The 19,296-nt window shown below is 38.1% G+C and overlaps 1 protein-coding gene across 1 annotated transcript; it reads right to left on the bottom strand.

Annotated features, from left to right (window-relative positions):
- Nucleotides 1-6,295: 6,295 nt before the first annotated feature.
- Nucleotides 6,296-19,071, bottom strand: LOC128021399 (integrin alpha-2). The gene is made up of 30 exons (XM_052608530.1): nt 18,930-19,071; nt 18,247-18,370; nt 17,339-17,451; nt 16,985-17,076; nt 16,734-16,848; nt 16,526-16,653; nt 16,289-16,437; nt 16,044-16,194; nt 15,583-15,736; nt 15,375-15,448; nt 15,136-15,274; nt 14,470-14,615; nt 14,247-14,390; nt 13,960-14,163; nt 13,281-13,411; nt 13,042-13,202; nt 12,798-12,946; nt 12,027-12,137; nt 11,851-11,933; nt 9,853-9,994; nt 9,676-9,762; nt 9,287-9,363; nt 9,113-9,196; nt 8,642-8,744; nt 8,417-8,527; nt 8,157-8,267; nt 7,480-7,593; nt 7,293-7,382; nt 6,921-7,037; nt 6,296-6,812 (listed from the first exon to the last, which is right to left on the bottom strand). The coding sequence occupies exons 1-30, from the start codon at nt 18,973-18,975 to the stop codon at nt 6,726-6,728; spliced, it is 3,537 nt and encodes a 1,178-aa protein (XP_052464490.1). The 5' UTR covers nt 18,976-19,071; the 3' UTR covers nt 6,296-6,725.
- Between the last annotated feature and the right edge of the window lie 225 nt (nt 19,072-19,296).

Here is a 19,296-nt window from a genome sequence, read left to right as displayed (position 1 = left end):
ATAAAGTGCTCGTGTTACTGCCAACCTTTAGATCCAAATTACTAGCCAAGTGGCAAGGACCCTTTGAGGTCACACGGCGGATAGGAGATCTCAATTATGAGGTAGTACGAACAGATAGAGGCGACTCACGGCAAATCTACCACCTCAACCTCCTTAAAAAATGGAGCAGGGAGGAGTCAGTGCTGCTAGCGATGGCAGTGAGTGAGGAGGAGGATCTCGGGCCAGAGGCAGTTACTAAAGAGAAATCCCTCTCCCTGGCCCTAGGGGGAGATCACCTCTCGCCCTCGCAGCTCACTGACATTGCGCTTTGCAGGTGGAATTTGCGGATGTTTTTTCGCCCCTACCTGGTCGTACTGACCTGATCCAGCACCACATTGAGACAGAGCCGGGTGTCGTAGTTCGCAGCCGGCCATATAGGTTGCCTGAACACAAGAAAAAAGTAGTTCAGACTGAATTAGAGGCCATGCTGGGGATGGGGGTAATCGAGAAGTCACACAGCGATTGGGCGAGCCCTATAGTTTTGGGCAAATGCAGTATCTAAATTTGATGCTTATCCAATGCTGCGAATTGACGAGTTGCTCGATCGGTTAGGCACGGCTCGCTTTTACTCGACATTGGACTTAACAAAGGGATATTGGCAGATCCCCTTATCTCCCATGTCCAAAGAAAAGACAGCCACGCCGTTCGGATTACACCAATTTGTTAAGCTTCCGTTCGGCTTGTTCGGGCCCCAGCTACGTTTCAGCGCCTCATGGATTGAGTGCTGCAGCCCCATGCTGCATATGCCGCCGCCTACCTGGATGATATTATATGGAGCATGTGTGGGCAGTCCTCAGGGTGCTGAAACGGGCGGGGCTGACGAAGAAGTTTGCAGTTGGGCGGGTGGAAGTAAAGTATCTGGGCTTCCACTTGGGCCACGGGCAGGTGCATCCCCAAATCAATGAGACTGCAGCAATTGCGACCTGTCACCAGGCCCAAGACCAAAAAGGAGGTGAGATAGTTCTTGGGGCCTGTTGACTAACCTCACTAAAAAGGAGGTACCGGATACGGTCCAGTGGACGGAGCAACAGGCTTTTACCCGAGATAAGGCTGCCCTGTGTGGCGGGCCGCTCCTGCACTCTCCTAATTTTTCTCTCCCCTTTTTCTTGCAGACGGACGAGAGGTGAAGGGGGATGACTGCCCGGTGCTGTACATTAGTCGAAAGCTCTCGAAGAGAGAGACTAGGTACAGCACCATAGAGAAGGAGTGTTTGGCCATCAGGTGGGCGGTCCTCACCCTTCGCTATTACCTCCTGGGACGGGAGTTCACCCTCTGCTCGGACCACGCGCCCCTCCAGTGGCTCCACCGCATGAAAGATACCAACGAATCACCCGTTGGTATCTAGCTTTACAGCCATTTAAGTTCAAGGTGATTCACAGGCCGGGGGCGCAGATGGCTGTGGCAAACTTCCTCTCCAGGAATGTGGGGGGGGGGGGGGGGTGCTGCAGGCCGGATGGCACCTTCACTACATACAGTTTGTTTGTGGCATAGTCTCCTATCGCTTGTTATGGCTCTGAGTAAGTCGTAACAAAGTGGGGGCTCGTCCATTTGGATTTGCGCATTTTGTTGTTAGTTATTTGATTTTGTTTAGTGCGCATTGTGAATTGATTTAGTAATTTGTTTATGAGCACTTGTGGGACACATGAGAGCAAGTGTAGCTCGTTTTCTGTGCCTCCTGATGATTGGCGGTCACAGAGGAATTCCCTTGATGTCATTGTGCTTATATGGTTACTTGTTGCGCTGTGGGAGATGTGCTTGTTTGATTAGTTTGGATTTATTTGTTTGTTGGCGTACTCAAGCGGGAGTATTTGGGCGTGTGTGGCTGTTTTTAGAGGCTCATGAAGGTAAGTGACGATTAGTCAAAGTGCACTCTTAAGTTTTGGACTGGCGTTTTTTCCTAATAGGGGGTTCCCTGCATTATTGTTTTAGTGTTGAGGTACGGCGACTAGAGCTTCCCATTTCCCTATTCCTTACGTCGGCTCAGGAGCATTTCCGTGGTTTTAGAAGGGTTGTCAGCTTGCTGGTCACCTTTACCGAACCATCGGGTTAAGAATTCATAAAAACACACCGCTATGCCTCAAGAAGACTAGGGTCAAATAAGTTAGCTTTTTTGGCTAGGAAGTTAGCGGGGAAACGCCGTCTTTGGTTTGTGGTTTAAAAACTGTGTACACTGATACATTGTCATTTAAGCTTCTTGTCTTTATTTTGTGAATTTGTTAGCCATGGATGAAGTAGTGGAAGATTTTATTGACTCACCAGTCTAATGTGGATTAGATATTTGCACTAAGAAACAATTGATCAGGATTGCAGAATATTATAAGGTTGATATATGAGATGCCCGGGAAAACAAAAGATTGTGTTAAAAGTAATTTGAAAGTGAAATTGTTGGTGTCCAGTTGGTTTATAATTTGAACAGCAGCATGCTAAAGCTGAGCAGGAGAAGGAGCAGGCGGTGGAACGTATGAGACAGGGTTTGGAGCGAGAGAAGTCAGATTTGGAGAGACAAAAATTGTCCCTGATTAGCAGAGGCTTGAGGTTGGTCTGACTCCACGTGTACAGTATTTTAATGTTACAGTGTGTATTAACAGGAAAACCACAATAGGCTTTTTCAGCTTTAAAGGAACACTCCGACTTTTTGGGACTTTAGCTTATTCACAGTATCCCCCAGAGTTAGATAAGTCCATACATACCTTTTTAATTTCTGTGCGTTCTGTAAGTGTTATTTGAGGCACCCCCTGCTAGCCTAGCTTAGCACAAAGACTGGATATAAATGGATACTGTTAGCATAGTAATCCCAATAAGTGACAAAATAATGTAAACATTTTCCTAATTACATGTTGTGATCTGTATAGTCACAGCGTGTAAAAATAACAAGGCTATATGAGACAGAGGCCATTTTTAATCATATAAATACTGGGAACTACATTCTCACTAGGCGTAGGAGCACAGCTAACGTTACTTGGGCGGAGTGGCTACTTGGGCGGAGTGATAAGCGCAGCACACGAGACGCGCCGTGGTGATGAGCAGAGTGTTCACTCAGAGTTGGAGTAATAGATTTAGCAATCACTAGATAGTACATTTATAGTGTATAATCATGGGTGTTTGCTGTATTGTAAAGAGCTGCGACAATAAACAGGGGAGACCAGGTAATACTATGATGTTTCATAGAATTCCAACCAAAAACGCTCATAAACGACATAGATCCAAACAAACCTGTAAACACCATCACAAAGTATTTTGTTTGCTCTGAACATTTTATTGTGGACGACTATTTTGAAAAAATGCAAGTTGCCACACGGACCATGAAACGTGTGCTAAAGGATACAGCCATCCCATCGATAATAAAGACAGGACAAATTGGATCACCTGTTGCTGCGGTAAGTGTTCCGTTATGTTTTGAGATGACTTACATTAGCCATACTGTAACAGTGCCATGCTAATGTAATATAACCTTAGTAGTGACACTATTACGTGAATAGGGGCTCCGTGTATCCCCTTTATTGTTATTACTGTGTTGTCATGAACACACTGCTCGTGATCATTATAACAAAATCACTTACTTGGTGGACAGCTGACCATTAGGTTCACTCGGCATATGGGGCGTTTCTTCCAATTGATCTTGTCACAATGGGGGAAAAAAGCGACAACTGCCGGGTGTATTAGGGCAGAGAAATTTTCCGTGGTAGTGACGCAAATATTTAGATTGTCATCAAGCTTTGACATTGATGGCAATACCCGGTCCCATTCATTACACCAAAGGCACTCGGTTCTGTCAGCATAGGTTGGCATGTTCCACATTTACAGCACCAGTCTGTGTTCGTTCTGATTCTCGCTGCGACATCTTGTCTTACAGCTTCCAAAGTTTGTAACTCCTCGTCTGTGTATTCTGGCTCAAAACTATATGGTTCTGGATCTTGGTTTGATACACAGTAAAATTACTCTTGAGTCTGACAATTCCTCAAAGTCAGCCATGATCACGAGTCACGTCTAGCTAGTCACTTGTTTTGTTTACGGAACCATCAACAGCGCGTCTCGTGTGCTGCGCTAATCACTCCGCCCAAGTAGCCACTCCGCCCAAGTAACATTAGCTGTGCTCCTACGCCTAGTGAGAATATAGTTCCCAGTATTTATACGATTAAAAATGGCCTCTGTCTCATATAGCCTTGTTATTTGTACATGCTGTGACTATACAGATCACAACATGTAATTAGGAAAATGTTTGCATTATTTTGTCACTTATTGGGATTACTATGCTAACAGTATCCATTTACATCCAGTCTTTGTGCTAAGCTAGGCTAGCGGTGGGTGCGTCAAATAACACTTACAGAACGCACAGAAATGAAAAAGGTATGTATGGACTTATCTAACTCTGGAGGATACTGTGAATAAGCTAAAGTCCCAAAAAGTCGGAGTGTTCCTTTAAGCAGCACTGATTGTGGTACGTACTCTGTGGTGAAAATTACTGTTCTAAAAGCTTATGAACTTGTCCCAGAAGCATATTGACTGCGTTTTCGAGGTTGGAGATGTGGAGACAAGTCACATCTAGAGTTTATGCATTATTTGGCTATGCATTTTGACAATTGGTGCTCTGCAGCCGGGGTGGACTCTTTTGAAAGCCTGCATGAGTTAATTATTTTGGAGCAGTTTAAAGGGTTAGTTCACCCAGATAGCAAAATTATGTAATTAATAACTTACCCTTATGTTGTTTAAAACCCGTAAGACCTCCATTTATCTTTGGAACACACTTTAAGATATTTTAAATTTAGTCCGAGAGCTCTCAGTCCCTCCATTGAAACTGTGTGTACGGTATACTGTCCATGTCCAGAAAGGTAAGAAAAACATCATCAAAGTAGTCCATGTGACATCAGAGGGTCAGTTAAAATTTTTTGAAGCATCGAAAATACATTTTGGTCCAAAAATAGCAAAACCGACGACTTTATTCAGCATTGTCTTCTCTTCCGTTTCTGTTGTGAGAGAGAGTTCAAAACAAAGCAGTCTGGATATCAAGTTCGCGAACTAATCATTCAGTTCACCAAATCGAACTGAATCGTTTAAATGGTTTGCATCTCTAATACGCATTAATCCACAAATGACTTAAGCTGTTAACTTTTTTTTAATGTGGCTGACACTCCCTCTGAGTTCAAACAAACCAATATCCCGGAGTAATTCATGCACTCAAACAGTGCACTGACTGAATTGCTGTGAAGAGAGAACTGAAGATGAACACTGAGCCGAGCCAGATAACGAACAAAACATTCGTAATATACATTATAAATATTATACATCCATGCACTTGCCTTACACCACTGATATTGACATTCGCACACCCCATATTTGGATTTTGTTGTTTAAACTGTGTTGGATACTCAATAAATTTATGTTTTGTACCGTTTGTTTGTGGCATGGTCTCCTATCGCTTGTTATGGCTCTGAGTTAGTCGTAACAATTATTATTATTTTTTTACTTAATGTTTGAAACAGCAGGTTATCAACTTAGAATATCAATTTATATGAAGTGCCACTATGCATATCCCACAACATTAGGCTAAATTAAATAAGAAAAGAAAAAACGATTCAGATCAGGCACAAACAATAATGTGACAACTTAAACAGCAGCCGGAGTAAGGCATATAGCCTAGCCTAATTCATTTCTTAATATTGTTTGCAAGAAACACCAGTCTATCAACATGATCTGGATTAAGTGCGGCTCTCTTTTCATTTACAATGTTCCTCGCAGTGGAGAGCACACGTTCGGAGCACACAGACATGCCTGGCTACTAGCCATTATTCGAAAACACTGCATATCTATCTCTATCTCTATATAGGGGGAGGGGGAGGGAGGGGAGAACTGCTATCTATACATTTATCTTATATTTATGCATAATTATTTAATGTTTAATATCTGAAAAAAAGCTAACAAAAGTTGTTTTAAAAGTTTTTTTCAAAATCTAATGACATTCTGACATTTTAAGTGAGACTCCACTGTCTAAAATTTGAACAATAGATATATTTAGCATTTCAGAATAGCCAGAAAGGAGAGAGAGAGAGAGAGAGAGAGAGAATTAAAAAAAAAAAACTGGCCAACAAAAACAAGTTTTAAAGATAATCATTTAATCTGCCCTTTGGGCTTGAATAATCACAAAAGTAAGAGTCATTCATCATACATATTTCACATAGAGGATTATCACCACAGTGTGTGTTATCATTCTGGGGGTTTGTGCATGAGCGAGGTAAACATCTCAGAAATACTTCACTAATAGTAATCTGAATCTAAATCAACTTTAAAATACGTATGTTTTTACAGATTTCTTTTTTTTTTTATGCTTTAACTGAGAGCTATGTACAAACTAAAGCAAGTCAGAACAAGAATGAAGCAGGAAATGACAGAGGCATTAAATTCAGACATTCACCCCACCCCCCTCTGTCTTAACAAAAAAAAAAAAAAAACACATCCTGGCTCTCATGCATACACCAACTCATTCGTTCATTCTTATGAAGCCTAAATACGACTGAGCACCATACGAGCAAGTCCATGAGAGTCAAAAATCGTGAGATGCTTTAAAATACAGTATTATTATCCAGACCTCGTGCAGAACCTGAATGGCTGTCAACTGAATATCAGTGATTAATCTGTACAATTCGAGGTAACATTACCGCATGTAGTCACAGAGGCAAGCCTGTATTTTTTCATGCTGTATTCTCAGACAGACCCTCTTGTTCTGCCGCATCCTGTTGATTTCCCTGTGGCAACTGTTGTCTCTTGAAGAAGCCAGCCTGGTGGGACATCATCAGTATTGTATTTTATTATGATTAAGCATTTTCCTTTGTCAGAATTACAGTGTATTAGTAGCTGCAGTTCAAGCAAAAACAAAGAGCACATACCATCCATAGGATCGCCATAATAACAGCCAAAAGGAGGAGGCCGCCGATGACACTTCCTATGATAATACCAATAGGAATATCTCCAATCGCTCCTACTTTACTCACTGTAATTTTTATCTGCAGCAGAGTCAGGAAAGATTAGATAAATCATATCAACACATACACACACATACACAGTACAAATGTGCAAGCTACCAAATTATCCTTAAATATCTGTTGTATTTGATTTGATCATTTGAAGAATGTTTAGGTTTTGTTTTTGCTTTTATTGGGGGAAAAAAAAACACTGTGAAAATTACTCAAAGCCAAAATGGTCTCTTTAGCAGAGTGGTTCATATCTTAAACACAACAGAAAGACAAGGATTAACAGACCTGTTGTTGTTTGTGTGTGACGACTATGAGGTCAGGCTGAGATGTTTGTATCTCTGAGCTTCCAGCCACTAAAACTGTCTGAAAATCAGCCTAGAAGGAAATAAACATGGAGTGTGGAATAAAGCGTCTGCTCACGACAGATATCAGAAGTGCTAGATGGAGATAAAATGGTCCGAGAGACACTCACAAAGGCAAATGTGCCTTTCCAGAGCCTTGTGGTGATGTTTACAAAGTAATTGGTTTTTGTCTTCAGATCTTTGAGTACACAAGTCATGGTTTCACATTTTGCTGCATTACAATTCTGGAAATGAACAAATGTTTGTTTTCAGTAGGATATAAAAATAAATTATTTGAGAAATATTCTTCTGCTCACCAAGGCTGAATTTATTTGATCAAAAATACAGTAAAAACTGTAATTTTGTGAAAAACTATTAAAATCTAAAAGTATGATTGTCTGTTGTAATATATTTTTAAATGTCATTTTTTGCTATGATAAAGGTGATCTTTCAGCATCATTACTCTAGTCTTCAGTGTCACATGATCTTTGAGAAATCATTCTAATATGCTGATTTTCCGCTTAAGAAACATTTCTTATTATTATCAATGTTAAAAACAGTTGTGCTGCTTCATATCTTAAGTAAATTTAAATTTCTTTTCAGGATTCTTTGATCAATACAAAGTTCAATATTAATGTATTTATTTGAAATAGAAATCTTCTGTAACATTATAAATGTTTCTATTGTCATTTTTGATCAGTAAAATGCATCCTTGCTTAATAAGAGTATTATTATCTAAAAAAAAAAAAAAAATGAATGTGCATGTTGCAGCATGTATAATTTAATATAAAAACATATTCATACAGACCAGTTCTTTTGTCCCTCTAAAGCTCTCTTTAGCAAAGCTGGCAGTGTGTGTTTTCTCTTTGATCTTCAGTGGGTCAATCAGATGACTGCTGTCACACTGCACATTTGAAACCTATGCAGCAGAAACAGAGATTAAATGTCCTGGTTTTTCATCCCAGAATGGTATTTACAGCACAATTTTCTAAATACATGTGCAGTGAAACACTTTATTCATATAGAAAGTTTAGAATAATTAAGATTTTAATAGAGCATTATACTTACAGGAGCCGTTCTGACTGAAGTCACATACAGTAAAGGATTTCCAGCTTTGGTGCTGGTGGGAAACGATACGGTCAGAAGAGCCTGGTTGATTTGGAAAGTTCCAGTTAAAACCTGCAGAAAGACAAACTTTAAATAACTTGAATAGTTCAACACTGCTAATGCTAGAGGGAACTCATTAAATATTAGTTTAATGTTAGATACACTTTATTTATTTTTTTGACTCACTCGTAATGTTATGATGTATTCTGGGCCGATGTCATTGAAACCTGAGACTGTATGTTTGACTTGATCCTCAGGATCAATGGCGCAAAAATCCAAGTTTATGTTTCTTGAAAAATAATAATTAAAAAAAATGAACAGAGGGAACCATTATTAATAACTGAGCCTCAATAATACTCTATAATATTTGAGCAGCAAATCAGCATATTAGAATGATTTCTGAATGATCATGTGACACTGAAGACTGGAGAAATGATGCTGAAAATTTTGCTTTACCATTACAGAAATAAATTACATATATACCTAATATATATTTCAATAGAAAACTTATTTTAAATTATCATAATATTTCACAATATTACTATCTTTGCTGTATTTTTGATCAAATAAATGTAGTCTTGGTGAGCAGAAGAGACTTCTTTCAAAAACCACATTAGAGCAGATTAAGGTAATCAAAGCATTAGTTTGACCTCTGACCTTGTGAGGATGATTTCGGCATCGTACTGGACTGGGATAGAGATAGAGGCCTTGTTATCTGATGTCACTTCCTCCTCACTGTCACTGTAAAAAGTTGTGTAGTGTTTTTTTAAAGTCAAACCAAACAGATGCACAAAAATTCAAACAGAAGTGTGTTAAAAACAGTATTTTTACCTTTGCACTTCAAAGTTCACAACAGCCTGTTTCTCTGGTTGTTTCAGGTTGAACTCAAAGTTGATCTCAAATGTTACCTGATGAGACAAATTGAAATAATTAAAGAAAACATCTGTATGCTCAAACAGACACACATAACCCTAACATTATGGGGGGACTCTACATAAATATAATGGTTTTTATACTGTACTAAGTGTATTTTGCTATCCCCTTATCCAATCTATACCTCTCACACAAAACTTTAGCATTTTTACATTTTCTGTTTTCGGGGACCAAACATTTTTTCCACAAGGTCAAAATTTCATGGTGTTGCTGCTCTTGTGGGGACATTTGGTACTCATAATCTAGGGTACACCAGGTACAGACATACACAGACACTTTTCTCTTACCATCTGGCCAGGCGTCAGGGTCGGGTATCCAACTCTGCAGTCGAGTGAGCCTGTTGTTGTACTGCATGTCACCTCAGTGTTGTCTCTCTGCACACATAAGTAGAAAGATTCACAAATACAATTTCGCGTACACAAACCACAGAAGATTTATGCCAGAGCAGGAAATGGTGGGCCTACAGGTGGTGTAAAAGAGGCGTAGAACAGGTTACTGGAGAAGTTAGCAGACACTCTTGTATTGTATGCATTTTCTTTCATGTTCTTTACTGTCACAATGAAAGACAGTCTTTTTTTATTGGGTCCAACTAGAAAGGCAGATGAGCTGCAAAACACAACACAATCTTTTTAGATTTCAGGATTCAGTTTTTTTTAATAACATGATACACCTAGCCCTGCTTGTAGTAATTTATTCTTTTTAGTTTACTCTTAAAGGGACAGGTCACACTAACAACATTCTGTCATTCTTTGCTAAGGCAGAGACTCCCAAATTTTTATCAGCCTAACCTATTTGACTTTTTACTTGAAGCACCCCCTGATATTTTAAATTAATCTGAATAATTTATCAGCACATTTGTTCACAGTTCTCTGATGTCAATTAATGTCATTTGTCATATACAGGTGCATCTCAATAAATTAGAATGTTGTGGAAAAGTTCATTTATTTCAGTAATTCAACTCAAATTGTAAAACTTGTGTATTAAATAAATTCAGTGCACACAGACTGAAGTAGTTTAAGTTTTTGGTCATTTTAATTGTGATGATTTTGGTTCACATTTATTAAAAACCCACCAGTTCACTATCTCAGCTAATTACAATATTTCATAAGACCAATAAAAAAATGTTTAAAAAAAAAAATTTGTGATTTATTGGCCTTCTGAAAAGTATGTTTATTTACTGTACATGCACTCAATACTTGGTAGGGGTTCCTTTTGCCTGAATTACTGCAGCAATGCGGCGTGGTGTGGAGTCGATCAGTCTGTGGCACTGCTCAGGTGTTATGAGAGCCCAGGTTGCTCTGATAGTGGCCTTCAGCTCTTCTGCATTGTTGGGTCTGGCATATCGCATCTTCCTCTTCACAATACCCCATAGATATTCTTGGTCAGGCGAGTTTGCTGGCCAATTAAGAACAGGGATACCATGGCCCTTAAACCAGGTTCTGGTAGCTTTGGCACTGTGTGCAGGTGCCAAGTCCTGTTAGATGAAATCTGCATCTCCATAAAGTTGGTCAGCAGCAGGAAGCATGAAGTGCTCAAAAACTTCCTATCTATATATGGCTATGTTGACCTTCGACCTCAGAAAACACAGTGGACCAACACCAGCAGATGACATGGCACCCCAAACCATCACTGACTGTGGAAACTTTACACTGGACCTCAAGCAACGTGGATTGTGTGCCTCTCCTGTCTTCCTCCAGACTCTGGACCCTGATATCCAACGGAAATGCAAAATTTACTTTCATCAGAGAACATAACTTTGGACCACTCAGCAGCAGTCTAGTCCTTTTTGAATCGAGAAGCTTCTGACACTGTCTGTTGTTCAAGAGTGGTTTGACACAAGGAGTGCGACAGCTGAAACCCATGTCTTGCATACGTCTGTGCATAGTGGTTCTTGAAGCACTGACTCCAGCTGCAGTCCACTCTTTGTGAATTTCCCCCACATTTTTGAATGGGTTTTGTTTCACAATCCTCTCCAGGGGGCGTTATCCCTATTGCTTGTACACTTTTTTTTACCACATCTTTTCCTTCCCTTCTTCTCTCTATTAATGTGCTTGGACACAGAGCTCTGCGAAGAGTCAGCCTCTTTTGCAATGACCTTTTGTGTCTTGCCCTCCTTGTGCAAGGTGTCAATGGTTGTCTTTTGGACAACTGTCAAGTCAGCAGTCTTCCCCATGATTGTGTAGCCTACAGAACTAGACTGAGAGACCATTTAAAGGCTTTTGCAGGTTTTTTGAGTTAATTAGCTGATTAGAGTGTGGCACCAGGTGTCTTCAATATTGAAACTTGTCACAATATTCTAATTTTCTGAGATACTGAATTTGGAATTTTCCTTAGTTGTCAGATATAATTATCGTAATGAATATAATATACAAGTTTCACTTTTTGAATGGAATTAGTGAAATAAATCTATCTATCTATCTATCTGTGTGTGTGTGTGTGTGTATGTGTGTGTGAAATGTTACCTAGATTCATTAACAGGTTTCACAGTCAGCTTCAGGTCACAAGAACATTTGTCATCAGAGCCACAGTCCTTTACAAAAGGGATCTGAGCAAACAGGAATATATTTTGACAGTTTAAAATCTTTGAAACAATTCATGATGGAATAATGCTCTTAATTAAATTCAGAGGGAACCTTACAAAAAATTCCCACGCTTTGGGCTGAAATGCATCCAGGGCAGGCCCAGTGTCTGGATTCTGCAGAGTGATGTTGACTCGCAAAGCAATTGGACTAACAAAATCAGGAGTCTCCTATTAAACAATAAAATCAATGATGTAAATTCATTATTCAAGTACTTTTAAACTAAATAAATCTGAAGTACAATGAGCATGGCCATAGCCAGGGATAGAAAATTAGTGAGGTCTGAGTTATTTTTAGTTTATTTTCAAAATTATCACAATGCAACATTCTGGGTACATTATTTTATGGTTTCAAAAATATTTAACCTAAAAAGAATGTTCCCTTAACGTTAGTATTTGGTTCCTATATATATATATATATATATATATATATATATATATATATATAGTTCCATAAAAATAACCAAACGGGAACCAAAAACTAACATTTTGTGTTTGCTAGGTGGTGAGCTTTTGGTCTGGAAATCATCCGTCCAATCTGGCAACACTGCTCTCAAGCTTTATTCACTCCGCCAGCATCTCGCAATGCTCATTTTCATACCACGGGCACTAATCATTGTTGCAAACAGTTTAAACTTAATTATACATGCAGACACTCATATATGAGCTTTAAATAGCAGATTAGTCATTAAAAGAACAAATTATATTTTTGAACATAAAGAATTTACTGAGGTCAGAACCTCGGTGGCCTCATAGCTGCTATTGGCATGACAATGAGTATTATTAGTCTGAACGGAGGTCTGAGGCTTGCGGCGAGTGGCTAAAACTCACCTGCACATAGACATTATGATCTACACAGGTTTCTTTGTCAGAGACACTGACAGGTTTCTGAATAAGACGCTCTGAGTTGTTAAACTGGGCTCTTGAAGTGACTCTAGACAACTGCAGGTCAGCGTCAAGCGTCAAGTTGTATTTGATATCTGAAGAAAAGTGCATTTCCATTCAATTCCATGGAGGTTTTTGGAGAAATCAGCATACTGTATATGAGATACAATAACATGAGAGATGACCTTACCTACTTTACCCACTACTGTAGGTCTCAATTTTGACCTGAAACAGACTTTTGCAGCAACACACGACACCATCCTTCCTTCAAACATGCAAGATTTACTCAGAATGCTGATCTTCTCAGGACTGAAGGAGACGGTTGCTGTGACAACTGCAACTCCCCTTGACCTGAAATCACAAATACTGTATGAAACATCACAGTTTCAGTATGATTTTATAGATTTAAAAAAACTAGGTGATCCTCACCAGAGCTGCACTGCCTTCCCAGCCGCTCCGACTGAAACATCAGGGATTAAGTCACCGTTCATATCGCCACGACTATCTAAGGAGCGTCCAAAGAACCGAAGCGCAGGGTCCAGTTTGGATCCAAGTATTTTCTGCAGAAATAAGACGACTTGTTTGAAATGAAAAACAAGATTCTATGATTGCTTAATAAGGAAACTTGATATTTTAATAGTACTTAGCTAAACGGTTATACCATTTTCAAGAAAAGCTATTGTTCAGGGACTCTTTTTTAAAACAAATTATTCATAAAATAATTTTTTTTTTTTCATATAGTTGCACCTCGTGACATTTTATAACCTGAGATAACTTTGCCTTGTCATAAAAATGATCTGATATTTTAAAAGACTTCTTGACCTGTACACAGCATGAGAGTCCTCTCCCTGATATCTTTTCATGTTTTTTGCTTTTTTCCCCTGCATGTAACTTGCACCATCTTTCATTTAGTGGGCAAATGTTTTTCAAATATTAATAAGCAAAATATCATTTATTTGATTTCAGTTAGTTGGCAGGTCAAAGATTTCTTATTTTCTTTTAATTTAACCTGATGTACTAAAATAACTAAAACTGCAGACTGAACTTCATAACTGTAATATATATAAATATATATATGTACATGTAAAATATGATTGGTGCATTCTACCTGTGAGCTCTGCTTTCTGATGGTTTTTCTGTCTCCATAGTAGATATAAACGGCTCCTTGGCCATTGCCTTCCAGTGGAGCACCAACCACCACATCACTGAAACCATCCAGGTTTAGATCGCGGACAGCAGTGATGGCCGTCCCAAACCGAGCATTCTCAGATGCGGAGGATCCCTCTAACCTCCCCTGGTTGCTTAATTTGCCCTGAGAACAATATAAGGCAAGATGGTCTTTTTAGGACCTGCTTTGAGTGAAGATTAGTTTTTTGAACATTAAAGCGGTTTCACTTTGTTAATGGTGAAGAGGTAGACTCTTCCGGTTTCAGATTTCTCCTTGCTCATGTACATCGGAGCTCCGACCAGCAGCAGATCAGTCACACCATCAGCGTCCACATCAACAGGACAGAGAACGCTGCCAAAATAAGAGCCGATCTGCAAACCACAGAACACAATGATCTATGACAGGACTTCACTGTCTAATGAAATAAATCTCACAGAGAGATGTGTTTACCTGATCTCCTCTCTGTGAATCTACGATGACCGGCTGATTCTGGCTGTTGATACTGTAAACTATGACCTGTCCTCTATGAGCGGCACGAGGAGCACCGGCCACATAAAACTCAGACGAGCCGTCGATTACAGACGTGACAGAGTATCCTGAACACAAAATGTTTGGAATTTGTTTAATCACAAATACATTAATATTGTGAAATATTATTATAATTTAAAACAACTGTTTTCTATTTGAATATATTGAATTTAATTTATTCCTGTGTTCAAAGCTGAATTTTAAGCATCATTACTCCAGTCTTCAGTATCACACGATCCTTCAGAAATCATTCTCAATATACCGATTTGATGCTCATTAATTATTTATTATTATCAGTGTGGAAAACAGTTGTGCTGCTTCATATTTTTGTGGAACTATGATTCCCATTTTGTTTTAGGATTCTTTGATGAATAAAAAAGTTCAAAAGAACAACATTTATTTTAAATGATTAAATAATATTTTTGATAGATGTAATGCATCCTTGCTGAATTAAAATCTTAATTTATTTAAAAATAAAATCTTACAGACCTCAAACTGTAGCAGAGATGTGAATATAAAGTTACATGACCTCTTAATTTGCTTTTTATTATGAAAATGACTTTACAGTTCATTTTCTGGCTGGCTCACCTAGTAGTGAGCTGTGGTTTCTGTCATCCAGGATTTTCTCAAAAGCATTTTTGAGGAAAATGTGTGATTTCTCAGCTGTTTGATGGACGACGGTCCCGCTCCATCCATACGCTCCAACAGCACCCAGCATGATCGCATCCTGTGGGATAAAATGCCACCCGTCATTCCTTCATTTCTTGTAAATCAGCATGGTACATTACAAATTAACTCAATCAGATATTTTGAAAGATTACTGACACCTTCTTATTGGTCTGGTGTGCGCTGAATCCAACTTGGGACATTTCCAGTTGAAATTCCTGACCTTGACTGGTGCCTCAAATCAAACAAGTCTGAACCATCAAATGCTTATCATAATTTAAAGCTGTATTTTAGTTTTAAAAAGTGACCTGTTGTCACTGGATGAACAAATGCATTATTCAATTTGGCATACATGAATGCAAGATTTACCCTCTATGTTAAAGATTCTTTCCCCCAGAGATTCTGCGATATTGATTAGTGCTTTCTCTGATGACACATTGAACATGTAGTTCTCTGTTGGAGTGCTAGCGATCAATTCAATCTCCTTGATGAATATTTGAATATCGGCACTTTGCTTGAGAATCTGTGTAATTTCATAGATGACAGTAATACACCAAATTCAAATTTTACTGTCCATTGAAAATATCTAAACAAACTTAAAACAAAACAAAATACCTTTAACTCAAGACATATTCTAAAAAATAAATAAATAAACTATAAAACTGGGTTCCTCAATATGAAATTTAAAACAGTGATTCTCAATACTCATTTTATTTCACAATATGCTCTCATATTTATATATAATGTTGTAGATGAAAATATAATCAACATTAAAGTTTACATTTTATTAATGTAATGCTTTTTTTTTCATGCTGATGTCTCTCACTCACAGCAATGCCAAAGCGAATGATGCCCTCTCTTTTGCATCTCTCAATGACCTCTTGACCTTTATCACCATCAGCAGATTCTCCATCTGTTACCACAACCAACACCTTAGTGGCACCGGGACGGCCACCTTTTTCTGGTAGGAAAGCTATCTGTCTGAAACACAAACAATCACAAAATATGTTTTTTTTTTTCACAAACAATAAACAAACAAAAAAAAAAAAAAAATAGTTTGTATGGGATGGGATACCTGACATTGTCAAGTGCTGCAAAAGTGTTGGTTACTATTCCAGTTTTTTGCTTAATAACAGAAGCTGCTGAAAGAAGTTTTTCTTTATTTTGGTCAGAACTAAAATTATAATGAAAGGACAAATCCGCCGAATACTGCATAATACAGACCTAAAAAAAAAAAAAAAAAAATCCAATTTCATATCATAGGAATAAAATAAATAAACTGGATCATTATAAGCTGCATTGCAGTACTTACTCTGGTTTTATCTGGTCCAATATCAAGATTTTCCAAAAGCTTAATGAGAAAGTTTATAACGTCAGGCCATGGATATATACTGTTTGATCCGTCCAAAACAATGGCAACATCCATGGGCCCACCACAAGCTGAATGAGAAATTCAGATCAAGAATGACTAACTTAATCAATTATTTTATACATTTTTGACAATCCAAAATAAGATGTACTTTGAAGGGCAGGAGAGAAGGATGACTGAAGCGTAAACTGTGGGTTTACAACAATACAGACTCCTGGGTAAAAGTACTGACTGCCACACTGCTGACCCCACAGAGGACCACACGTCTGAAAAACACATTTATACTGAACTTTATACAGTTTAATACATGGAAGAGCCTCTTGAGTATGAAAACACCTGAATGAATGCTTTTAAAAGGGAAAACGAGCCCCCTGATGATGACACAATGCTACTACAACATACCATCGTTCCATTAGGTTCAGCTAATGGAGTGAGAGTCAGGCCCAGACTCATGTTGGCGTTGATGCTCTGCACACCATCTATGCTGACAGAGTCTGAGAAGACACAGATATACATAACATGACAATTATAGGAACTTAAATCTAAATTCAAAATCTAAAATCATTTAATGGAAAAGGACCCCCTTACAAAAAATGACTATGGTGTTGGTAAAACAATAGGCAAGTGCTGATATCATATTTATTAGCCATGCATTTTTACTTCATGGTATTATTATTGTTTTATGTCCAAAAACACATGGTAATACCACAAAACTTTTTATAACTGCATAATTATTTCAGATAAAGAGAAACTGACCTGCAAGATTAAGTTTTTGGCAGCTGGCTCCTCCGGAAGCACTAATGTCACACTTATAGAGGCTTCCTTTTCTATTCTGAGGGTATCCGCTCCAGGGTGAACCCACCAGCAGCCTGAGCAGAAGCAACCATTTCTCTATGCACTCAAAGAAATTATGCAAACAGACATTGCTACATGCAAATTATTTTTGCCTGCTGTGTTTATGATATTGAAGGAATAATTTAACCAGAAATGACTTCAAGAAGTTCAAGATGTAGATGAGTTTGCTGGTTCATCAGAACAGAAGAAACAAACTCATCTACATCGTGGATGGCCTCAAGGCGATATATTTTCAGCAAATTTTCATTTTTAAGTGAACTGTTCCTATTCCTAAGATTGATAGAGTGCCAAATAATGTTCCTTTAGAAAAAAAAAAAAAATCCTGTTATTCCAGAGAGGAAATAGTCATTAACAGAGTTGTTGTGGTCTCATTTGTTCCCCACTTTAAATCTGTGTGTGAACTGTGAGTCAGAGCATCAGTCCAATATTATCACAATACTGTGCCGGAAGGGACACAGAGGCGCAGAACAATTGAGAGAGTTTTTATTAATCCAACATAGAACACAGGAAGAAGACACACATACTTATTTGTAGACCTGACAAACACAGACTGAACAGACTAGGACCTTTATACACAAGATAATTGGGGAAACACAGGTAAGATAAATGACTAAATTAACGGGAACATGGGACACATGGGGAAGAAACTAGACACACCTGAAATCAAATTAACAAACAGAAACAGAAACTTGGTCACTGGGGCAAAAGCACACATAATGAGTTCAGGGGTGTGGCAGATACTTCCAGGAATAGACTTTAGATCCACAACATGTTTTAGAAAAAAATGTCTGGTGTGTGACATAGCTTACCATTTTCCTTGATTATTGCTTAACTGTTGTACAGTGTAGCCAAACTCTTCTACCGCAACACCTGAGAAGATTTTAGCTCCTGCAGTCCCAACATTAAAACCCTGAGTGTGAGCAATACAGAAACCTGTGGGAAAAGTTAGACGTTCTCTCTGTTTATAGATCAACAGATAGATAGATAGATAGATAGATAGATAGATAGATAGATAGATAGATAGATAGATAGATAGATAGATAGATAGATAGATAGACAGATAGACAGATAGATAGATAGATAGATAGATAGATAGATAGATAGATAGATAGATAGATAGACCTAAAATAATAGGTTAAATAAATTGTCTTAAACTTATTTATTTTTTTAAATTGGTGATTTTTTCAATTTAGTTAGATTTATGCTTTAAACTATTTTAAAAAAAATGTCATCACAGAAGGAAAATAAACTTATTTGAAGATATAGTATATTGTCTGAAAGTACAACTTCATACAATTTATATTTAGCATTTTAAGTTGATCTTGTTTTAAGGAGGTTACGGTATTTTTGACTGACAGCATATTTAAAACATTTTCATTATTAGATCATTACCACAAAATGTCATGTCTGTCCACCCAAATGTAAAAAAGTTCTGAAATTATTTAGATTCATTAATTGTAAACCATATTTGGTAAGCAAAACAAGTACTCACTCTGCAATAAAATCAATATTATCACAACTTTTTCCATTTTGTCCATTGCTGGAGAAATTGTTAAGGTGAAAGAGCAGATAGTGATTACTCCGGTCTTGCTGTCATGAAACAACCGAAACTACCCCTTGGCTCAGGGTAAAAGTTACTGTGAGAGGATATGATGTCAGCCCTTCAGATCTCTATCTTTATTTTACGTTGTCATTAGCCAAAGATATACAAATAAATGACCAAATAAGGTAAAGGTCTTTACAGCTGTGTGTTCATTTGGTTTAAATGGGCGTCACATTTTTTTATTTCATGCCTTGTTAGAATACAACTGGAAAAGGGAAGAATGAAAAGATAAAAAAAGAGCAGATTATGAACTATG

This window comes from Carassius gibelio, chromosome A10 (assembly GCF_023724105.1).
Source record: "Carassius gibelio isolate Cgi1373 ecotype wild population from Czech Republic chromosome A10, carGib1.2-hapl.c, whole genome shotgun sequence".
In the NCBI taxonomy this organism is placed as follows: domain Eukaryota; kingdom Metazoa; phylum Chordata; class Actinopteri; order Cypriniformes; family Cyprinidae; genus Carassius; species Carassius gibelio.
Note: the sequence above shows the minus strand (reverse complement) of the source record. Positions and strands in the feature narration are given on the sequence as shown.